Raw genomic sequence first — 24,772 nt, forward strand, 5'->3', positions numbered from 1 at the left:
GTGTGTGTGTGTGGAGGACTGGTGGCCAGGTGTGTGTGTGGAGGGCTGGTGCCCAGGTGTGTGTGTGTGGAGGGCTGGTGGCCAGGTGTGTGTGGAGGGCTGGTGGCCAGGTGTGTGGAGGGCTGGTGGCCAGGTGTGTGGAGGGCTGGTGGCCAGGTGTGTGTGGAGGGCTGGTGGCCAGGTGTGTGGAGGGCTGGTGGCCAGGTGTGGTCTATATGGTCCTTCCGTCTGACGTGGGAAGTTTGTGAAAAAGAAGTTTTGTAATAGAAAGCAAGCAAAGAACACGCCATAGTAAAGGTGTGTGGAGGCAGGGGGTGCGGGTGTGTGGAAGTGACTCGGTGACTCCACACTATATACTGTGGGGAGTATACCTCCACACTGTGGAGAGTACCCACCCCACACTGTACACTGTACACCTATACCGTAGCACCGACACACACTAGCGCACAAGGCATCCAGATAATCCTGGGAGAGGCAAGCTGTCCCCGTACACCAGCTGCCTTGACCTGACCTGCCACCACCCTCCCCTCCCACTCACCCCCCCTCTCTCTGCCTCTCCCACTACACTCTCCCAGCCAGCATGGCGGCCTCACCCCACACAAACACACCACACGAACAACACACAACTATGACCCGTCACACACACACAGCTCACTACTTGATATTATCATCATATTAAAGTACATCTGCATTTATACAGCTGTTGAAGACTATATACAATGTCTTAATATAGACTATACACAGTGTCTTATTAATATCCAACCTGTCCTAATGGAACGTCGTTTTTTTGACGTATACTCTATCTACGGCCAAATATCGTCGGACTAGAAAATGGAAGCGGCTGGCGAAATTGACACACTGTCCCGTTTTCTGTTTTGGGTCCTCTGGTAGGTTAGGATAAGGGCACTTTAGTCCGACAGTTTCTTGACGTTGGGATAGCTTAAGCGGACGGGCTGCATGTTCTAGCTATGTGATACTAAGTATGATACCCCCCCCCCCCCGCATCTCCCACAATGATGTCATGAGTCCATCAGTTTTCCTGCGGTTTGTGTTCCCTGTCTGATGGGTCCCATCAGACAGGGACCCATTATGGGTCCCATCAGTCTGTACACGGGTCCCATCCATAAATCGACCATACGTGCACATATTTTGAAATAATATAAATACAAATAATTAACTCAAATATTTACGAAACAATATGATGCGCATCAACAACACATATTGGACAGGATAACGTCCACCAGCTAGTTAGTGTTGTGACCCTTATATCCGGTATTAGCCACGACAGTTAGAGCCAGTTGGGCCCTCCACACCTTGATACCCTGCGGTGACCCTCCACATGTCTTGTTTCCTATAATAACATTATTTAAAATTTAGTATATAGAATTGGAAAATGGGAGAGAGAGAGAGAGAGAGAGAGAGGGGGGGGGGGGAAGAGTGTACTCACCTATTTGTGCTTGCGGGGGTTGAGCTTTGCTCTTTCGGCCCGCCTCTCAACTGTCAATCAACTGTTTACTAACTACTTTTTTTCCACACCACATACACACACACACCCCCCAGGAAGCAGCCTGTGACAGCTGACTAACTCCCAGGTACCTATTTACTGCTAGGTAACAGGGGCATTCAGGGTGAAAAAAACTTTGCCCATTTGTTTCTGCCTGGTGCGGGAATCGAACCCGCGCCACAGAATTACGAGTCCTGCGCGCTATCCACCAGGCTACCAGGCCCCCCCCAGTGAGTGTGTGTGTGTGTGTGTGTGTGTGTGTGTGTGTGTGTGTGATGGGGGGGGGCAGATGCAGGTCGATGAATGTAGAGTTAGACTGGGCCGACATCATGCAAGTTTCGATCACCTGTTAGCCGCCCCTCTACCCCCCCCCCAACCCCTCCTCTCACCCCCCCCCCCACCACCTCCAACCCCCCCACCATCTCCAACACCCCCCCCCCTAACACCTCCAACACCCCTCCCCAACACCCCACTCCCAGCAAGGTGTGTCCAGCAGGTGATTGGAATCCAATACATTTGATGCATACGGCACTTACTGTGGTTTTTATGGTGATTGAAAGAACGTAATGGATTGGTTAGCCGGACACGTTAGAAATAGGAGCACGGAGAAATATGAAGGGGTAGTAGACCTGGCACCCTGGGACGGTACTGGCACCCCCTGGGACGGTACTGGCACCCTGGGACGGCATTGGCACTCTGGGACGGTACTGGCACCCCCCTGGGACGGCACTGGCACCCTGGGACGGCACTGGCACCCTCTAGGACGACACTGGCACCCCCTGGGACGGCACTGGCTCCCTGGGACGGCACTGGCCACCCTGGGACGGCACTGGCTCCCTGGGATGGCACTGGCACCCCCTGGGACGGTACTGCACCCTGGGACGGCACTGGCACCCTGGGACGGCACTGGCACCCCCCTGGGACAGCACTGTCACCCTGGGACGGCACTGGTACCCTCTGGGACGGCACTGGCACCCCCCTGGGACAGCACTGTCACCCTGGGACGGCACTGGTACCCTCTGGGACGGCACTGGCACCCTCTGGGAAGCTACTGGCCACCCTGGGACGGCACTGGCCCCCCTGGGACGGCACTGGCCACCCTGGGACGGCACTGGCACCCCCTGGGACGGTACTGCACCCTGGGACGGCACTGGCACCCTGGGACGGCACTGGCACCCCCCTGGGACAGCACTGTCACCCTGGGACGGCACTGGTACCCTCTGGGACGGTACTGGCACCCCCCTGGGACAGCACTGTCACCCTGGGACGGCACTGGTACCCTCTGGGACGGCACTGGCACCCTCTGGGACGGTACTGGCCACCCTGGGACGGCACTGGCCCCCCTGGGACGGCACTGGCCACCCTGGGACGGCACTGGCACCCTCTGGGACGGCACTGGCACCCCCTGGGACGGCACTGGCCATCCTGGGATGGCACTGTCACCTTGAGACGGCAGCACCAATAGGCGTTAAGGAACCTAAACCGCCTACAAAAGGCCTGTTGGAATAAGCGAACCAGCTCAGTACTGTAGGGATGGGGCGCGTCCTTATACAGTACTGAGTGTGGTCCGGGCCTCGTGAAGGTAACCTTTGGTAACCTTACGAAGCTTCGTGCTGTAAGGTTCGTATTCTTACAGTCAAGACGTGTGTGTGTGTGTGCGTACACACACACACACACACACACGTCTTGACCGTGACGTCGTACACATTACCGTCACACATTTTATTCCATTACAAGATAATCCAGCTCTCATCTGCGTCTCCCTTCTCCTCTCCCCCACTCTCTTCCCTTCCAATTACCTCTCCCTCTCACCACCTCCACATCAATGTGCAATCTCCTTTCCCTTCACTGTGGCATCTCCTCCCCCTCTCCCCTCATTGTGGTGCCTTCTCCCCCTCTCCCCCCCACTGTGGTGCCTTCTCCCCCTCTCCCCCCCACTGTGGTGCCTTCTCCCCCTCTCCAATGTGGCATCTCCTCCCCCTCTCCTCCCACTGTGGTGCTTTCTCCCCCTCTCCAATGTGGCAGCTCCTCCCCCTCTCCCCACACTGTGGAGCCTTCTCCCCCTCTCCCCACACTGTGGAGCCTTCTCCCCCTCTCCCCAACAACTACCTCAACAACCACCCATCCTCACACCTAACCAACCCCCAACCACAATTACCCCATACAAATTACCAGTCAACAACCACGCTCACTTCTAGGCCTACCTTAGGATTTTGAGTGACCGGGCGCAGGGATTTTTTTTTAGGTTCTCAAGAGGCCATTGAAGGTCCGCATAGGGAAGATTATCACGTAAATCTCAGAGGGATTATCAGGAACCAATTCACTCTCTGTACATCTTGTAAGCTGTAAGTATCTAATAGAGCACAACACAAAAGGAAGGGGGTGGTAGGAGAAAAGCGTGCTTGTGTGTGCTTTTCTCCGAGGCTAAGGGTCCCCTTCTTCCAGCCAGAGGTGATACGCCCTTCCCTATATTATATATATGTATATTTGATGGACCATATCCTTCCAGGCAAGTGAATGAACAAAGCATTCAATATTCGTCCACTTTCTACATAATATTATATTATATATATATATATATATATATATATATATATTATATATATATATATATATATATATATATATATATATATATATATATATATATATATATATATATATATATATATATAAATACAAAGAGAGAGAGAGAGAGAGAGAGAGAGAGAGAGAGAGAGAGAGAGAGAGAGAGAGAGAGAGAGAGAGAGAGAGAGAGAGAGAGAGAGAGAGAGTAATGTAAGGTTTGTGGCAGCAGTGATGCCATAAATGGGAGGTGAGAGGGGTAGGGGCGGCGCCCCCTCCCCCCACACAGGAGTGCCAGGGACCCCAGCTACACCCCCCCCCCACTACCCACGCCCAGCTAATCACCTACCATTCACACCAAGCAAAGAATACCCTCGTTCCCCCTCATATCTGGTTCATACGAGCTATCATGTGGCAGAACTATTGGAGAGTGGAGAGAGAGAGAGAGGAAGAGAGCAAGAGAGGGAGATGCGTAGGGAGTGTGTGTGTGTACACCTTTTGGGGAATAAGTATTACTTAATATTGCAGAGGCAAACGCAACATTGTGATACCATTGTGACTGGGCGGCCCACACTCAAGGGCGGCCCCACACTCAAGGGCGGCCCACAGCTACGGACGGGTAGAAGGCACTCACCTGCACGCCACAGCAACACACAACACTCACCTGTGGACCAAGACAATGCCATGTGAGAGAAACAGTTACATATCACCTGTAAATGTTGACATATTCTTCCAACGTTAGTGATTCACAAGGCGTATCAAATCTCTTTACTAAAGCTCTTTTTATTAACACATTTTTATACAGCAAAATGTTAGGTTTTATATCATAAACAAATTGAATATATATATATATATATTTCATTGATTACATAGAAATAGGACAACAGCGTTTATTCCGGGACAAAACTTAGGTTTTGGAAGTAAATATGGTTGCAACAATTGTGTTGATGATGCAACAATCACTCAATGTGCATCAAAATCATTACTGTGCAACCCTTGATGTGTTCATGCTCAGGATATTGGTAATGTAGTCACTACACATACTACCATATTATAGTGACGTGGGGGCCCCCAGCCATGGAGAAGACGACCAACACCTCGTGACGTGGGGGCCCTCAGCCCTGGTGAAGACGACCATCACCTCGTGACGTGGGGGCCCCAGCCCTGGTGAGGACTACCAACACCTCGTGACGTGGGGGCCCCAGCCCTGGTGAAGACGACCAACACCTCGTGACGTGGGGGCCCTCAGCCCTGGTGAAGACGACCATCACCTCGTGACGTGGGGGCCCCAGCCCTGGTTAGGACTACCAACACCTCGTGACGTGGGGGCCCCAGCCCTGGTGAAGACGACCAACACCTCGTGACGTGGGGGCCCTCAGCCCTGGTGAGGACTACCAACACCTCGTGACGTGGGGGCCCTCAGCCCTGGTGAGGACTACCAACACCTCGTGACGTGGGGCCCCCCAGCCATGGTGAAGACGACCAACACCTTGTGACGTGGGGGCCCCAGCCCTGGTGAGGACTACCAACACCTCGTGACGTGGGGGCCCTCAGCCCTGGTGAAGACGACCAACACCTCGTGACGTGGGGGCCCCAGCCCTGGTGAAGACGACCAACACCTCGTGACGTGGGGCCCCCCAGCCATGGTGAGGACGACCAACACCTCGTGACGTGGGGCCCCCAGCCCTGGTGAGGACGAGGAACACCTCCTGACGTAGGGCCCCCAGCCATGGTGAGGACGAGGAACACCTCGTGACGTGGGGCCCCCAGCCATGGTGAGGACGACCAACACCTCGTGACGTGGGGCCCCCCAGCCATGGTGAGGACGACCAACACCTCGTGACGTGGCTGAATCAATTATCTTGTCACATTTGACCTGCTCATTACCGCCATTATGATCTTGACGGCGGTATAGTCTCTCAGTGGCGCTGCCTTCAAGACGTCACCTTCTCCGAGTCCACCGCCTCAACCCGCCAAAACCTTCACCTAAGTCTCGCCGCTTGGCATTCAACAGCGCTAGAAACGATTTCCATTGACAGGTTCATACTGTTTCAAACTACGAGTCTGAAGAACTGGAGATGAAGAGTGAGGCAGGTTGAGGCGCCGGGGGAGTCAGAAGGCAGGGACCCGGACAAGGCCATGATGACTCGCTATTAAGCACTGTGGAAGAGGGACGGTGGAAGCTTTTGTGCCAAGATTTTCATGACGTAATTATATTTTCATAAATGTATCGGAATGAAAAGATACGAGGCGAATGTTTTCGTCCAATGGGGAGGGGAGGGGTGGGGGGGGGGCGTCCCCTCCCAGGCACCCTTGTGGCTACACATAGGTGTCCTCCCACGCACGCTTTTCTGTCTTCCCCCACACCCTCACCCCCCCCCCCCCAGCCTCCACCCCCACTACAAGGGTGACCAACTTGTTCCAGCTGTTTCCAGCCATAACCATATTACTCTCAGAGAATTAATTCTCCAAGATACAGTGCCTTTTGAGGACATCTCAACCTGGACTCTTATATCGTGTGAAAGAGAATACGAGGTACGATTTATCATCATGTTCAGACTTGAGGATCCTTAGGGGGCACTCTGCGGTTAGTCATAGTATAGTGAGACACGCTGCTGCTGCTGCTGCATCCTCACCTGTCTCACCATCAACCTGTCTCACCATCCTCACCTGTCTCACCATCAACCTGTCCCCCCTACCAAGAACGTCACTTTTCGTATGCGTTATACAATGCCGAAAAATTGTCGTACAGGAACATGGAAGCGGCTCGCGAATGTGACGTACTGTCCCAGTGTGTGTATAACCAAAACCAGCCTAACCAATCCACCATAATCCTGCCTAACCAATCCACCATAATCCTGCCTAACCAATCCACCATAATCCTGCCTAACCAATCCACCATAATCCTGCCTAACCAATCCACCATAATCCTGCCTAACCAACCCACCATAAGCTAACCTAACTAACCTCAGGTACCCAACCTCACCTACTGTAACCTATTCTACGTCAACCATAAACGTTTCTGTGACGGTTTCAACAAATCAACCTAAGTTAACCAACTTTAACATTTTTAACTTCAGTAAAACAATCCCTTTGCCTCTTTCCTGGTTATACCACAAGTGTACCATTATACCACAGGTAACACAGGTGTACCACTGTACCACCAAAAACGCTGGAGTATCGGTGTACAACTGGTAATGCTCTTGCACCGTTGTACCACTAGTAACGCAGGTGTCCCGTTGTACAAGGGATAACTTACGTTTACCGTTGTACTGGTGGTGTACCGTTGTACCACCTGGTGTACCTGGTGATGCTGTGGGTGACATCATTCTGGACTTGACCCCCGTCGGCGGCTGTTCCATCTCCCTCCCCATATATGGTGTGCATGACTCCCCGGACTCCACCACTCCTTCACCCCAGACACTCCCCCAAGCCCCGTCATGCCCGCCAGACACTCCCCCAAGCCCCACCATGCCCGCCAGACACTCCCCCAAGCCCCGTCATGCCCCCCAGACACTCCCCCAAGCCCCGTCATGCCCCCCAGACACTCCCCCAAGCCCCGTCATGCCCCCCAGACACTCCCCCAAGCCCCACCATGCCCCCCAGACACTCCCCCAAGCCCCACCATGCCCGCCAGACACTCCCCCAACCAGCCCCGTTACCTTGATGTGGTTCCGAGGATCAATATCTCCATGGCCCAGTCTCAGACCAGACCTCCCTGTTGATGGTCTGATCAATCAGGCTGTTAGAGGTCGTTGCACGTAGTCTGACGATTAGTCACAGCTTTGTTGATAAGGTACCATTTGTAGGTGTTATCACGTTCTCTTTCAAACACACAAAGATTTTGGATAGTTGTGCCTTTTTCATTTAGATGAGTTCATACTTTTTGTACCTCAATTGAACCTGGTTGATGGGGTTATGGGAGTTGTTCTACTCCCCAAGCCCGGCCCGAGGCCAGGCATGGCTTGTGAGAGTTTGGTCCACCAGGCTGTTGCTTGGAGCGGCCCGCAGGCCCACATACCCACCACAGCCTGGTTGGTCCGGCACTCCTTGGAGAAAATTGTCTAGTTCTCTCTTGAAGTTGTCAACTGTTGTTCCGGCAATATTTCTTATGCTCGCTGGGAGGACGTTGAACAACCGCGGACCTCTGATGTTTATACAGTGTTCTCTGATTGTGCCTATGGCACCTCTGCTCTTCACTGGTTCTATTCTGCATTTTCTTCCATATCGTTCACTCCAGTATGCTGTTATTTTACTGTGTAGATTTGGGACTTGGCCCTCCAGTACTTTCCACGTGTATATTATTTGGTATCTCTCCCGTCTCCTTTCTACCGTGTACATTTGGAGAACTTTGAGACGATCCCAATAATTTAGGTGCTTTGGGTCTAGGGTTTTTAATGCTTATAGAGTTGTCTTCTAAGATAACCTACTGTACTCCGACTTTGCACGTTGGTTCATGCTTCCTGGTCTCCTTAGGTGTTATTTCCTTGTGAAGATTTCGAACCAATTCCTCAAATATTTTACGTGTACAAAATTATGTATCTCTTGCGATTGCGCTCATAGGAGTTTAGTTTAGGAGATTTAAGACGGTTCCAATAATGTTGACGTTGTATTGATTCTGCAATAAATTCAAAGTTCTCCAGGTTAGCAACTTCTCCAGCCTTGAATAGGGCTGTTAAAAGTGCAGCAATATTTCCACCCTAGAGAGCACTAGTGTCTTATAACGTACCCTAACTGGTTTGGTATCTTCTGTTTGAAAGGTTCTCGTTATCCCGCGTGTCATTTGGCCCGTTGTTGCTGCTGTTGTGCGTGTTCCGATAGCGAGGTCCTATGACACGCCCACACCCAATGATGTGGGTTTTTTTACAGAATGTGTTTTATATTTGGACTTGCTTTGATGTCTTCGTTTTTGCCAAGGTGCAATGTTGTGTACGCATGCCAGACTCGCCTCCATACTGACGCCTCACGCATGCCAGACTCGCCTCCATACTGACGCATCACGCATGCCAGACTCGCCTCCATACGGACGCGTCACGCATGCCAGACTCGCCTCCATACGGACGCGTCACGCATGCCAGACTCGCCTCCATACTGACGCATCACGCATGCCAGACTCGCCTCCATACTGACGCGTCACGCATGCCAGACACGACACCATACTGACGCCTCACGCATGCCAGACTCGCCTCCATACTGACGCGTCACGCATGCCAGACTCCACCATACTGACGCCTCACGCATGCCAGACTCGCCTCCATACTGACGCATCACGCATGCCAGACTCGCCTCCATACGGACGCGTCACGCATGCCAGACTCGCCTCCATACTGACGCATCACGCATGCCAGACTCGCCTCCATACTGACGCATCACGCATGCCAGACTCGCCTCCATACTGACGCATCACGCATGCCAGACTCGCCTCCATACGGACGCGTCACGCATGCCAGACTCGCCTCCATACTGACGCATCACGCATGCCAGACTCGCCTCCATACTGACGCCTCACGCATGCCAGACTCGCCTCCATACTGACGCATCACGCATGCCAGACACGCCACCATACTGACGCATCACGCATGCCAGACTCGCCTCCATACTGACGCATCACGCATGCCAGACTCGCCTCCATACTGACGCATCACGCATGCCAGACTCGCCTCCATACTGACGCGTCACGCATGCCAGACACGACACCATACTGACGCGTCACGCATGCCAGACACCACCATACTGACGCGTCACGCATGCCAGACTCCACCATACTGACGCGTCACGCATGCCAGACTCTCCACCACACTGACGCGTCACGCATGCCAGACACGTCACCACCTTCAGACAGTCTGGTCATGCACGGCAGACACCCTTCACACTCCAGACATGAACGCCACTCGGCCGCATTACCATAACGTCCCTTCCCGTCCCCCCCCCCCACGACCAGCCCCGCCCGCCATGCACTAGACAGCGTCGTCATATATATACGCCACGCGCCTAGGCGGCATGCACGCCACTCGCATCACCCCCGAGCGGGAAAACAAGTGCTTGTGTCGTCATTTTAATCAGGCGTTCATGAGTATTGACGGGGCTGTGGAGCCCAGGCCTCGGCCTGTAGAGCGGAAGACATAATTTGCATGGCTCTCGTGTTTGTGTCATGCAGAGAAACTCGAGCAATTTGTGCAGACTGTTTGGGTGTGAGGTGTTTACCCTTAACAGTGAGGGTGGGGCTCCCAGGAGTGCCCGCCGCCCCCGCCTCCTCCCCGCCCCTTGATTGGATGGATATGTAAATGTGTGTGTGTGTGTGTGTGTGTGTGTGTGTGTGTGTGTGTGTGTGTGTGTGTGTGTGTGTGCGCGTGTGCGTGTGTGTGTGTGTGCGTGTGTGTGCGTGTGTGTGTGTGTGTGTGTGTGTGTGTGTGTGTGTGTGTGTGTGTGTGTGTGTGTGCGTGCGTGTGCGTGTGTGTGTGTGTGTGTGTGTGTGTGTGTGTGTGTGTGTGTGTGTGTGTGTGTGTGTGTGTGTGTGTGTGTGTGTGTGTGTGTGTGTGTGTGTGTGTGTGTGCATGGCGCCTCCTCCTCCTGTATCACACTCTTGCTAGCCTTACATTGCCTTGTTTCCTTGTTTGTTAGGCACCAGTGACGCTACAGGATTACTTCCATCTTCCTATCACTCTACACAGGACACTCCCCACTCTACACAGGACTCATCCCACCACTCTACACAGGACACTCCCCACTCTACACAGGACTCATCCCACCACTCTACACAGGACACTCCCCACTCTACACAGGACTCATCCCACCACTCTACACAGGACACTCCCCACTCTACACAGGACTCATCCCACCACTCTACACAGGACTCATCCCACCACTCTACACAGGACTCATCCCACCACTCTACACAGGACTCATCCCACCACTCTACACAGGACTCATCCCACCACTCTACACAGGACTCATCCCACCACTCTACACAGGACACTCGGAAATATCCGACATCATTTATTAACCATTTACATAATACACAAGACACGAGTCGCTGTTTTACGTTAAATATTAAACACAATTATCAAATACCTTAGTTAACGCTACTAAGAAAATTGCGTATGTGGCGTCTCTACCAGACAACTAGTTAATTACCACGTCACTAAAATTAAATAAATCCACTGCGGGCTCACCATAGCCCGTGCTACTTGGAACTTTGTGTTCCTGGTAGCGAATCTTAAACAACAACCAAAATTAAAATCATCCACGATTAATTGTAATAAATAACCTTTAATACAACAGTTTGTGGACTATAATGAACATAAAAGTGTTTACCAACACTAAACTTAATTATCAATTAAATAAAATAAATTCCTCCTTCTAATTGTTGATAAAAAAAAAAACATAAATGCGTTACACACAGAGATCACACTATCGTTATGCATCAAATGAACAAATCCACAAGGGCCGCGACGAGGATTCGAACCTGCGTCCGGGACGCAGTGTCTGGGATGCTCCCGGACGCAGGTTCGAATCCTCGTCACGGCCCTTGTGGATTTGTTCAAAGTAATGCGTGTTGGTTCGTCATCCCGAACATTGTGACATTACAAGTTGTCCTGGTGGAGTTGACCGGCCAGGATCACCACCACAAGTTTCTGGCAAGTGATCCTGGTTGATACCTGGTTGATGGGGTTCTGGGAGTTCTTCTACTCCCCAAGCCCGGCCAGAAGCCAGGCTTGACTTGTGAGAGTTTGGTCCACCAGGCTGTTGCTTGGAGCGGCCCGTTCACTCATTAATGTTTGAGGTTTTTCACTACACATGTACCGCAGCAGTTACGAGGCAAGCCCTGTAACACCCAAGGGTGAGCACATTTAATATCATATCTTACTCCACTGTTATTTCAACTACATACACATATAATTTAATATTATGAGGGTAGATGTCATTGGGGTGTAATTCGTTGGGAAGTGAATGAGACGAGTGGAGGAGTCAGAGAGAGAGAGAGACTGTCAGCTGAACCGACTGTCAGTCTGATTGTCAGTCTGATTGTCAGTCTGATTGTCAGTCTAACTGTCACTGTTAGTTTGATCCTGTACACCAACGACGCCATCACCGCCTGACTGTCATGAGTCCCACTTGGCACTAACTACACTACTACTACTAAACTGTGCCCTTTCAATATTAATTTGAAGTAATAGGAGTTTTAAATAATCTAAATTTGTTATAAATAATAATAATATAAATACGGATTAATTTCCGTGTAGTAAAATATACTCCCCCCCCCCCCTAACCATTGTTGTGAAGTGCATCAGATACACCACAACAACACTGAGACGAGTGTATTATATTCACTGTAACTATGTTAGCAATCATCACCTTTATCAATATATAATATATATATATATATATATATATATATATATATATATATATATATATATATATATATATATATATATACATATTAGTGCACAAATGTAAGTGATTGGTGATGGAGACAAATAAGGATGCCCCCCATCACCAGACCCCAGAGACTTGTATATCCTTCCAGCCGGCAATGTGAATACTGTGTAGCACAAGCTCCTCACACCCTGCCCCCCCTCTCTCATCCCCCCCCACACCCTGCCCCCCCCCCCTTTCTCATTCCCCACACCCCCACACGCTGCCCCCCTCTCTCATCCCCCAACACCCCCCCCCCCTCTCTTCCAATAACTGAGACGCCTGAGTGGGAATGAACTCTCACCAGTTCCCCTCTTCTAACACAACAAGGAGCCGTTGCATCACCCGCGACAACTTTCCCCTGAATGAACTAGCGAGAGACGGGAGGGGCCCCACAAGGCAGCAGGCGACGCGTCCACAGGTTCCAGTACGCCACACTCCCCCCCACAGCGGCCAGCCCACACATGGCACCACCACCACCCCCCTGGAGGAGGAGGAGGGAGGGTGCTACTTGTCGCCCCCCGACAAGTAGCACTGTAACAGGACCTCTGTATAAAAAAAAATACTCTCGTCGCCTCTGTGATATACTCCTGGGGCTATTAAAAGTTTGGCAGGAATGCGCAAGGCGGACTTTAAGTAGGGCTTGGGTGAGATAGGAGAGGGAGGAGAGAGAGAGAGAGAGACGTAAGCGGCGACACTGCCGCCAGACATGGGCGGCGTAGCACACACACTGATGTCCTCGACAACTGCGTCGCCTGTCCCCGTCTCTCTCTGTCTCTCTCTCTCTCTCTCTCTCTCTCTCTCTCTCTCTCTCTCTCTCTCTCTCTCTCTCTCTCTCTCTCTCTCTCTCTCTCTGCCTTTCACTACACCTTCATCAGCCTCCTCTCATGTGCCTCTTCACGCGGATCTACGTAGAGTCGTGACACCTTACTCAGTATTGTGTGAATTGAGAGAGGGTCATATGCACTGGGAAAAGGTCTGTGAGGGCCGCACCCCCTACACACGGTGGGCCGCACCCCTACACACGGTGGGCCGCACCCCCTACACACGGTGGGCCGCACCCCCTGCACACGGTGGGCCGCACCCCCTGCACACGGTGGGCCGCACCCCTACACACGGTGGGCCGCACCCCCTACACACGGTGGGCCGCACCCCTACACACGGTGGGCCGCACCCCCTACACACGGTGGGCCGCACCCCCTGCACACGGTGGGCCGCACCCCCTGCACACGGTGGGCCGCACCCCTACACACGGTGGGCCGCACCCCCTACACACGGTGCGCCGCACCCCTACACACGGTGGGCCGCACCCCCTACACACGGTGGGCCGCACCCCCTGCACACGGTGGGCCGCACCCCCTGCACACGGTGGGCCGCACCCCTACACACGGTGGGCCGCACCCCTACACACGGTGGGCCGCACCCTCTACACACGGTGGGCCGCACCCCCTACACACGGTGGGCCGCACCCTCTACACACGGTGGGCCGCACCCCCTACACACGGTGGGCCGCACCCTCTACACACGGTGGGCCGCACCCCTACACACGGTGGGCCGCACCCCCTGCACACGGTGGGCCGCACCCTCTACACACGGTGGGCCGCACCCCCTACACACGGTGGGCCGCACCCCTACACACGGTGGGCCGCACCCCCTGCACAAGGTGGGCCGCACCCTCTACACACGGTGGGCCGCACCCCCTACACACGGTGGGCCGCACCCCCTGCACACGGTGGGCCGCACCCTCTACACACGGTGGGCCGCACCCCCTACACACGGTGGGCCGCACCCCCTACACACGGTGGGCCGCCAACCGCCTGGCGACTCCCGGTATCCACCAACTCATCGTTGCAAAGTTTAAAATGCAATAAGAGGAGCGTAAACGGCGCTGTTTGAGCAACACCGGCGTAAGAGGTGGAGACGGGGTGAGGGAGTGAGGGAGAAGGGGGAGGGCGGGAGAAGGGGGGAGGGAGGGAGGGAGGGAGAGAGGATGCGCAGAAGACAGGCAACAGGTGTTTCGTCTTCTCTCTCACAGTGGCACTACTCCCCCCCACTCTCACAGTGGCACTACTCCCCCCCACTCTCACTGTGGCACTACTCCCCCCCCACTCTCACAGTGGCACTACTCCCCCCCACTCTCACAGTGGCACTACTCCCCCCCACTCTCACAGTGGCACTACTCCCCACCCACTCACAGTGGCACTACTTCCCCCCCACTCTCACAGTGGCACTACTCCCCCCCCCCACTCTCACAGTGGCACTACTCCCCCCACTCTCACAGTGGCACTACTCCCCCCCACTCTCACAGTGGCACTACTCCCCCCCCACTCTCACAGTGGCACTCCCCCCCCCACTCTCACAGTGGCACTACTCCCCCCCCCCGCCACTCTCACAGTGGCACCACTCCCCCCGCCACTCTCACAGTGGCACTACTCCCCCGCCACTCTCACAGTGGCACTACTCCCCCCCACTCTCACAGTGGCACTATTCCCCCCCACTCTCACAGTGGCACTACTCCCCCCCCCACTCTCACAGTGGCACTACTCCCCCCCCACTCTCACAGTGGCACTACTCCCCCCCACTCTCACAGTGGCACTACTCCCCCCCCACTCTCACAGTGGCACTACTCCCCCCCACTCTCACAGTGGCACTACTCCCCCCCCACTCTCACAGTGGCACTCCCCCCCCACCCTCACAGTGGGGGAAGTACAATGTCTGCTTTGTGTACCTGCTGCTGCCACGTAGCCGGCCACGTTAGGTAGCCGGTCGGCCGAGCAGACAGCACGCTGGACTTGTGATCCTGTGGTCCTGGGTTCGATCCTAGGCGCCGGCGAGAAACAATGGGCAGAGTTTCTTTCACCCTATGCCCCGCCCCTGTTACCTAGCAGTAAAATAGGTACCTGGGTGTTAGTCAGCTGTCACGGGCTGCTTCCTGGGGGGTGGAGGCCTGGTCGAGGACCGGGCCGCGGGGACACTAAAAAAAGGCCCCGAAATCATCTCAAGATAACCTCAAGATAACGTGCTGCCATCCACGTGGTGCTGCCATCCACGTGCTGCTGCCCATCCACGTGCTGCTGCCCATCCACGTGGTGCTGCCATCCACGTGGTGCTGCCATCCACGTGGTGCTGCCATCCACGTGCTGCTGCCCATCCACGTGCTGCTGCCACCCACGTGGTACTGCCATCCACGTGCTGCTGCCCATCCACGTGCTGCTGCCCATCCACGTGCTGCTGCCATCCACGTGGTACTGTCATCCACGTGGTGCAGCCATCCACGTGGTGCAGCCATCCACGTGGTGCTGCAATCCACGTGGTGCTGCCATCCACGTGGTGCTGCCATCCACGTGGTGCAGCCATCCACGTGGTGCAGCCATCCACGTGCTGCTGCCATCCACGTGCTGCTGCCATCCACGTGGTACTGCCATCCACGTGGTGCAGCCATCCACGTGGTGCAGCCATCCACGTGGTGCTGCCATCCACGTGGTGCTGCCATCCACGTGGTGCTGCCATCCACGTGGTGCTGCCATCCACGTGGTGCTGCAGCTGCCTTGTGCTAACTGCTCATGCCGCTAAAGCTAGTGGCGCTGCCCCGCGGGTCCCCAGCGACCCATCACTCAGGCGGGACGCCGCGCCTCCTCCAAACAACTTGTTTTCTGGAGTGCAGGCTGCACCCGCCCGCCGCCTGGACCGCCCCGGGGAACATCATTCTGTTGGAGGTGTTGACACTGCTGCGTCGTCGTCGTCGTCCCCGTCGCCAGGCACTTCACACTCGTTATACACGGGATAACAAACTACATCGCAGCAGCGAGCCATTCCTTGCAGACGACAACGGGTTTTCACAGGTGGATAACTGTGAATGAGGGTAGATGCCTCTTCAGAGGGTTGTTGGCGTAGCGACGAGGCAGCGAGGAGGCAGCGGACCTCTCCACACACTGACCCACAAGTTGCCTCAGCCAGCAGAGCAGCACATCAAAGGTGTGTTCACTAGGGCGTGTCTGGCCTCTTGTCTGCAGTCTCCCGGGGCTCCCAATGGGCGCCTTCCACCGTGTGATGCGCTCCTCCGCAACGCAAACTCAGCAGCCTCATGTACAATAGCATTTATTTATTTTCATAAAAAATAAAGGAATTAGTTTAGTGCATGGGTTTATTGGTGGGTGTGGAGCACGGGTGTACCCCAGGTGTGGAGCACGGTGCACGGGTCTACCCCAGGTGTGGAGCACGGTGCACGGGTCTACCCCAGGTGTGGAGCACGGTGTACGGGTCTACCTCAGGTGTGGAGCACGGTGTACGGGTCTACCCCAGGTGTGGAGCACGGTGTACGGGTCTACCCCAGGTGTGGAGCACGGTGCACGGGTCTACCCCAGGTGTGGAGCACGGTGTACGGGTCTACCCCAGGTGTGGAGCACGGTGCACGGGTCTACCCCAGGTGTGGAGCACGGTGTACGGGTCTACCCCAGGTGTGGAGCACGGTGCACGGGTCTACCCCAGGTGTGGAGCACGGTGTACGGGTCTACCCCAGGTGTGGAGCACGGTGCACGGGTCTACCCCAGGTGTGGAGCACGGTGCACGGGTCTACCCCAGGTGTGGAGCACGGTGCACGGGTCTACCCCAGGTGTGGAGCACGGTGTACGGGTCTACCCCAGGTGTGGAGCACGGTGCACGGGTCTACCCCAGGTGTGGAGCACGGTGCACGGGTCTACCCCAGGTGTGGAGCACGGTGCACGGGTCTACCCCAGGTGTGGAGCACGGTGCACGGGTCTACCCCAGGTGTGGAGCACCAAACTAACCTGTTGAGGTCGATGCTCCAACAGTCCCAAGTAGCGTCTGTGTTCTACCCTCGGCATTCTAACACACCGCGTAATACACCATTAAGTGTGAGGACAGGCTGAAGTCATTCTCCCCCACACAACGACACTCCAGGATCCACCAACTGCCACACTAGCGAGCTGGATCTTCGACGGATAATACGGCAATTACGCAGTGTATAACGAGGCGGTTATACACCATATAACGAGAAATATGATCAAAAGGAAAGGTGGCTAGGCAGCGCCCTATGATTCCTCAGAACAAAAGCGAGAAAGGGAACATGATAAACGGAAAGTATTACATGAAAAAGGTTTATCAACGTCACTGGACCTATTTTAAGGTAACCTTGAGGTGCTTCCGGGGCTTAGCGTCCTCGCGGCCCGGTCGTCGACCAGGCCTATGTGGACCTGTCACCAGACCTTGATAGAACGCCATTAGAACACTAACACTACTCAATTAAAACGCTGAGAATTGTTCACTGAAACACAGCAACAGTGAGACCAGTAAACAGTTACCAGGGACACAGCCACGTGTAGTGCAGGTAACGCCACCAGAGAGCAGCTCGAGTACAAACTAACGAAATGTGGGTTTAAAAACCATAGAGTTTTGTGTTGGTGGAGGATGGGCTGCCCAAATGACTTGCCTTTTCGTTATTCAATCTTGTGTTGATGATGTCCTCAAGATGCTTCTGGAGTCTGCCAGTGCAGACTGCCCATCACATGCCTCTGTATGACTAACCATCCTGTGTGATGGGGATTTTTTTAGCATCACGTAGTTAGCTTTTTGACACACTGTGCTCCCCTTCATATAGTCTAGGGCAGCTGCACTAATGCAGATGTACCTCCTGTATTAATAACAAACAATTGCCTTTTCGTGTGTGCGCGTGCGTGTGTGTGTATTTAATATCTGTATCTGCAGAATCGAGCTATTAGCTCTGGGACCCAGCCTTTCTAACCAATTAATTTTTCCTCTATTATATCTACTACATATATTTGTCTCTTAACGCACGTGCGAGTTTATACACACACACATCCCCAAGAAGCAGGCCATAGCAGCTGTCTAACTCCCAGGTACCTATTTACTGCTAGGTAACAGGGGCCTCAGGGTGAAAGAAACTCTGCCCATTTGATTCTGCTTCTGCCGGGAATCGAACCCGGGCCATAAGGACTACGACCCTCGAGCGCGGTCCACTCAGCTGCGAGGCCAGAGTGTACTCACCTATTTGTGCTTGCGGGGGTTGAGCTTTGGCTCTTTGGTTCCGCCTCTCAACCGTCAATCAACTGGTGTACAGGTTCCTGAGCCTACTGGGCTCTATCATATCTACACTTGAAACTGTGTATGGAGTCAGCCTCCACCACATCACTGCCTAATGCACTCCATCTGTTAACTACTCTGACACTGAAAAAGTTCTTTCTAACGTCCCTTTGGCCCATTTGGGTACTCAGTTTCCACCTGTGTCCTCTTGTTCGCGTACCACCAGAGTTGAATAGTTTATCCTTGTCTACCCGGTCGATTCCCCTGAGGATTTTGAAGGTTGTGATCATGTCTCCCATACTCTTGTCTTCCAGTGTCGTATGGTGCATTTCCCGCAGCCTTTCCTCGTAACTCATGCCTCTTAGTTTTGGGACTAGTCTAGTGGCATACCTTTGAACTTTTTCCAGCTTCGTCTTGTGCTTGACAAGGTACGGGCTCCATGCTGGGGCCGCATATTCCAGGATTGGTCTTACATATGTGGTATACAAGATTCTGAATGATTCCTTACACAGGTTCCTGAAGGGTGTTCTGATGTTAGCCAGCCTCGCATATGCCGCAGATGTTATTCTATTTATGTGGGCTTCAGGAGACAGGTTTGGTGTGATATCAACTCCTAGATCTTTCTCTCTGTCCATTTCATTAAGTACTTCATCTCCTATTCTGTATCCTGTGTCTGGTCTTCTGTTTCCATCACCTAGTTTTATTAATTTACATTTACTCGGGTTGAACTTCAACAGCCATTTGTTGGACCATTCACTCAGTCTGTCTAGGTCATCTTGTAGCCTCCTACTATCATCCTATGTTTCAATCCTCCTCATAATTTTTGCCTCATCAGCAAACATTGAGAGAAACGAGTCTATACCCTCTGGTAGATCATTAACATATATCAGAAACAATATAGGTCCAAGGACTGACCGCTGCGGGAATCCACTGGTAACGTCTCGCCAATCTGAGACCTCACCCCTCACATTGACTCGTTGTCTCCTGTTGCTTTGGTACTCCTTTATCCAATGGAGTACCTTCCCTTTCACTCCAGCCTTCATCTCTGGATAAGTTAATGGTCCTCTGATAGGTTAGGTGGGCAGGAAATTCTCATTTAGTTTCAAAACGTTATGAAAAATGTAAATTGAAAGTTTCCTCTTCCAACCTTACCGAGTAAGCCGGACGACTCAAACAGAAAACGGGACAGTACGTCACTTTTGTGAGTCAATTTCATTTCAAATTACGTCCAAATTTGGCCGTAGCGCGCATACGAAGCAAAAGTGACGTTACTTTTAAGAGGACGGGTTGGGGAGAAAGAACGAAAGAAAAGCGTGGAAAGAAAACGGGATACCGAGATTATTGACAATGAAGGTGAGTGGCAAGCATCGTCGACCTGCGGACAAGCACGACACCCTCGTAGCCGAACATTAGGAGAGGAAATGGCGGGAAGTGAGTGACGGAGCGAAATCTGGGGAAGGGAGAGAAGGGGAGTCTTGGGAGACGAGAAGAACTGGAAGTGGTCAGGAGAGGGAGGAGGAGGAGAGGGTTTCCAGAAAGAGGAGGAAGGAGAGAGAAGTCTGGGGGAAGGAGGAGAGTAATCTGGGGGAGTGGACTAGCGTCTGGGGAAGGGGGGAGCAGTGGTGGCCGCCATCGGGGTCAAATGTCGCAGTTGGTGGTGTAATTGCTTTTAACCTTCGCGGCGGCCCGCAACTCAATACCCCGCCCTCACTAATTGTCACAAATTAAAGTGATTTTTGTATTTTTCACAAAATGGGATAACCAATTCCCTTAAGTTTTTCCCTCTCCTAAGGGTCTGTGATTGTTCCGTTTCTTGGAAAGCGAATTTTACCCAAGTTTAAGACTTATTTACTTTTGTAAATAATATGAGAAAGAAGGCAGCTTCGTGTCTGGACACTCCGGTGGTTGGCTGTGTTCACGATGGTGATTGGTAGATGTAGGCCATTTAGGACAGGGGTTCCGGATCCTCCCTGGGGCTTCACAGCCTATGTCAGGGGTTCCGGATACTCCCTGGGGCTCTACAGTCTATGTCAGGGGTTCCGGATCCTCCCTGGGGCTTCACAGCCTATGTCAGGGGTTCCGGATACTCCCTGGGGCTCTACAGTCTATGTCAGGGGTTCCGGATCCTCCCTGGGGCTCCACAGCCTGTCAGGGGTTCCGGATCCTCCCTGGGGGCTCCACAGGCTACGTCAGGGGTTACGTCAGGAGTTCCGGATCCTCCCTGGGGCTCCACAGCCTATGTCAGGGGTTCCAGATCCTCCCTGGGGCTCCACAGCCTATGTCAGGGGGTTTCAGATCCTCCCTGGGGCTCCACAGCCAATGTCAGGGGTACCGGATCCTCCCTGGGGCTCCACAGCCTATGTCAGGGGTTGCGGATCCTCCCTGGGGCTCCACAGCCTATGTCAGGGGTTCCGGATCCTCCCTGGGGCTCCACAGCCAATGTCAGGGGTTTCGGATCCTCCCTGGGGCTCCACTGCCTATATCAGGGGTTCAAGATCCTCCCTGCGGCTCCAGAGCCAATGTCAGGGGTACCGGATCCTCCCTGGGGCTCCACTGCCTATATCAGGGGTTCAAGATCCTCCCTGGGGCTCCAGAGCCAATGTCAGGGGTACCGGATCCTCCCTGGGGCTCCACAGCCAATGTCAGGGGTACCGGATCCTCCCTGGGGCTCCACAGCCTGTCAGGGGTTCCGGATCCTCCCTGGGGCTCCACAGCCAATGTCAGGGGTACCGGATCCTCCCTGGGGCTCCACAGGCTACGTCAGGAGTTCCGGATCCTGTTTATTCTTGCCGCAGCGGCTTGTCAGTCAGAATGAGTGTAAACACCTGGGGCATTTTCGTCTTTATTTCTAAAATATATCCGTATTTACAAGTATACGGACGCGTATCTAGCTAGTGAGTGAGAGAGGCGAAGGCTCGTCCTGGGCACTCTTGGTCTACAGGTTGTTGGCACTCCTAGGACGAGTGAACGAGTGCCTTGTACTCAAGACTGCTGGCACTGCGGGGGGGGGGGGGAATCGACGCCACAAGGCATACCAACGGAGTTCAACAAGCCTCCCCGGGCTCCACAAACAGGTGTTCATGAGTTCCTGAATTCCCCATGAAAAAAGTCACAACTCTACTTAACAGAAATTTTTTTTCAGCAAGAGAAAAATGTGAAGACTTTACCATTAAATCTGTCAAATGCTTGCCAGGGCACAACCACAATGGCACCCCTCCAAGACTGCTTATTTTTACACCAAGAAAAACAATCTTAGAAAAACTAAAAAACTGTGCTTGCTGTGCTTGCATGAGCACTAATCTCACTGTCTTGTCGAACACATAGACAAACATAAACAATAATGAGGGAGGGAATCATCAGGGAAAAAGCGCCAAGCCGTTACGACTATATAGCACTTGGAAGGGACCAGGATAAGGATTTGGGATGGGATGAAGGGAAAGGAATGGTGCCCAACCACTTGTGGACGGCCGGGGATTGAACGCCGACCTGTATGAAACGAGACCGTCGCTCTACCGTCCAGCCCAAGTTGTTGGACTAAACAATAATGAGAAAATCCGTAGGAGCCGTGAAGGGGGTTCGAACCTATGCGGTGGGTGTTCCCACGCACTAACGACTACGGATTTTCTCATTGATGTAGTCACGTTAGTGTGAGTACTCTGTGTATAAACAATAGCACTGTATCATACACTGTACATGACACTAACTAGGATGTGTATTAGATTATTAACTGCAGGAGACAAGAGTAAAATTACAAACTGGAGTAAATCAGTTCCAGGTCCTACGTATCGTAAAATAACGAAACCAAAAAACAAACAAACAGGAACCATCTATACACCGCAGTAAAACCACGCCACAGAAAAATAATATAATCATGTCGAAAGATTTTACTTTTAAAGTACACAACAAAAGTGCCGTCACAGCTGTAATAAACAACACAGGAACCTGTCAAACAAGAGATGTCGAACCAATGATGGAACTTTTTAAAACCAGTGCTAACTATAGTAGAACACTACTGCACTAACAACCCAATTCAAAGCTGGACAAGTGCTGACCTGAAGCACGTGCAGAGAGGTTTTAATACCCGAATACATTAAACAATGTCTATATTATTGGGACAGCTTTAAAACGTTCTCGTTTTCTCTAAAATCTCTAAAATCCTCTACAAGTTCTCTAAAATCGTTCTCCCAGGATCCCTGGCGAGAGGTACATCGTAATCTACACCTGGCGCACATTAAGAGGGTCTGGCTACACATCTCCACACTGGAATAATTCCTTGCAAGACCAGGAGACGTGGCCTAATGTGTGAAGTAAGTGAAGCCTGGTCAGCCACACATACACGGATCACCATCATCACCTCAAGCTAACATTACAGTCTACCAGCCCTCCATTATTGTATCTACCAGCAGTCCCTGAGGTGTAGTGGTAAGACTCGCGCCTGGCGTTTCGCGAACACTTTGTCCTGGGTTCGTATCCTGGCCGGGGAAGATTGACCGGGCGCCAATCCTTAACTGTAGCCTCTGTTCACCCAGCAGTGACAGGGTACCTGGTTGTTAAACGATTTGGCGGGTCGTATTGCGGGGAATATAGGCTTAAGGACCTGCCCGAAACTGTGCGTTCTAGTGGCTGCACAAGAATGTAACAACTCGTATATATCAATAAATAAAAACAAAAATAACAAAACTATTTGCGTGTGCACAATTCGCTACAGATATTTTATATTTCCCCCCTCCTTCGCTACAGATATTTTATATTTCCCCCCTCCTTCGCTACAGATATTTTCTATTTCCCCCCTCCTTCGCTACAGATATTTTCTATTTCCCCCCTCCTTCGCTACAGATATTTTATATTTCCCCCCTCCTTCGCTACAGATATTTTCTATTTCCCCCCTCCTTCGCTACAGATATTTTATATTTCCCCCCTCCTTCGCTACAGATATTTTATATTTCCCCCCTCCTTCGCTACAGATATTTTCTATTTCCCCCCTCCTTCGCTACAGATATTTTCTATTTCCCCCCTCCTTCGCTACAGATATTTTATATTTCCCCCCTCCTTCGCTACAGATATTTTCTATTTCCCCCCTCCTTCGCTACAGATATTTTCTATTTCCCCCCTCCTTCGCTACAGATATTTTCTATTTCGCCCCTCCTTCGCTACAGATAAAGCTATACAACACTAGAGATCACAAACTTAAATGGTCTCCTAAAATGTGTAATTGACACAGTTTGTGGTAAGGATAATTACGAGGAACACGCATTAGTGCGCCTCACGCGCCTCCCAAACACGCCCCACGCGCGTGCCGCCAGCACGTACACGGACACGCCGGGATTAGCAAGAGGTGCTACAATTTGTGACATGTTTATGGCCACATATATTCTTGTGTTAGTGAGGCAGGGTGGAGGTGAGCCACCAGGGACACGGCTTCTTCCACACACTTACACCAACACTTACTACCTTATTTTGGAAAAATAGTGACAGCATAGGGGCAAAATCAGTCAGATAAGTTTGAGTCGACATTCTGCTCGACGTTGAGGAAAACTGCAGTGTGTCAGATAATGTACCTGTGTATTATGTACCAGTGTATTATGTGTGTATGTACCAGTGTATTATGTGTACACCAGGCCCCGTGCCCCGGTACACCGGGCCCCGTGCACCGGTACACAGGGCCCCGTGCCCCGGTACACCGGGCCCCGTGCCCCGGTACACCGGGCCCCGTGCACCGGTACACAGGGCCCCGTGCCCCGGTACACCGGGCCCCGTGCACCGGTACACCGGACCCCGTGCACCGGTACACCGGGCCCCGTGCACCGGTACACCGGGCCCCGTGCAGGAGGAGTGTGTATGACACGAGAGGCTACGCACCACCACCACCATCCACCTCACCGAGTGCGTCTTGTCTCCCTGTTTAAGTATTTCTGCGTGCGGCTCGCGGACCATTTACGCATCTGCGTACGTCTATAAATGTCCCCCCGACCATTATGGTGAGGCTGCTGCCTCCTCCCTCACCACTCATCATCAGATGACGCATTTCTCATTATTTTCCCCATCCCACTCTTACACCTCTGGCTACCTCTCATATCCCACTATACTCACTCACTCACTCACTCACTCACCTTAACCGTTAGAGCTCTACAGTATTCCCAGCTTCCTGCTGAGTCCTCCTCTCTAACACTCCTGCCAAACAACCTTCTCACTTCTGCTCCACCTTCTCCTACTCATTTACAATTA

The 24,772-nt window shown here is 52.8% G+C and overlaps 1 protein-coding gene across 1 annotated transcript in view; it reads right to left on the reverse strand.

Annotated features, from left to right (window-relative positions):
* Positions 1–9,337, reverse strand: part of LOC138354334 (cuticle protein 16.5-like) — a 33,402-nt gene extending 24,065 nt beyond the window's left edge. The window contains exon 1 of the mRNA XM_069308490.1: positions 9,230–9,337. Within this exon, the coding sequence (XP_069164591.1) occupies positions 9,230–9,337 (108 nt within the window). The remainder of the gene's footprint in view (positions 1–9,229) is intronic.
* Positions 9,338–24,772: the final 15,435 nt, after the last annotated feature.

Source organism: Procambarus clarkii, chromosome 62 (assembly GCF_040958095.1).
Source record: "Procambarus clarkii isolate CNS0578487 chromosome 62, FALCON_Pclarkii_2.0, whole genome shotgun sequence".
Taxonomy (NCBI): domain Eukaryota; kingdom Metazoa; phylum Arthropoda; class Malacostraca; order Decapoda; family Cambaridae; genus Procambarus; species Procambarus clarkii.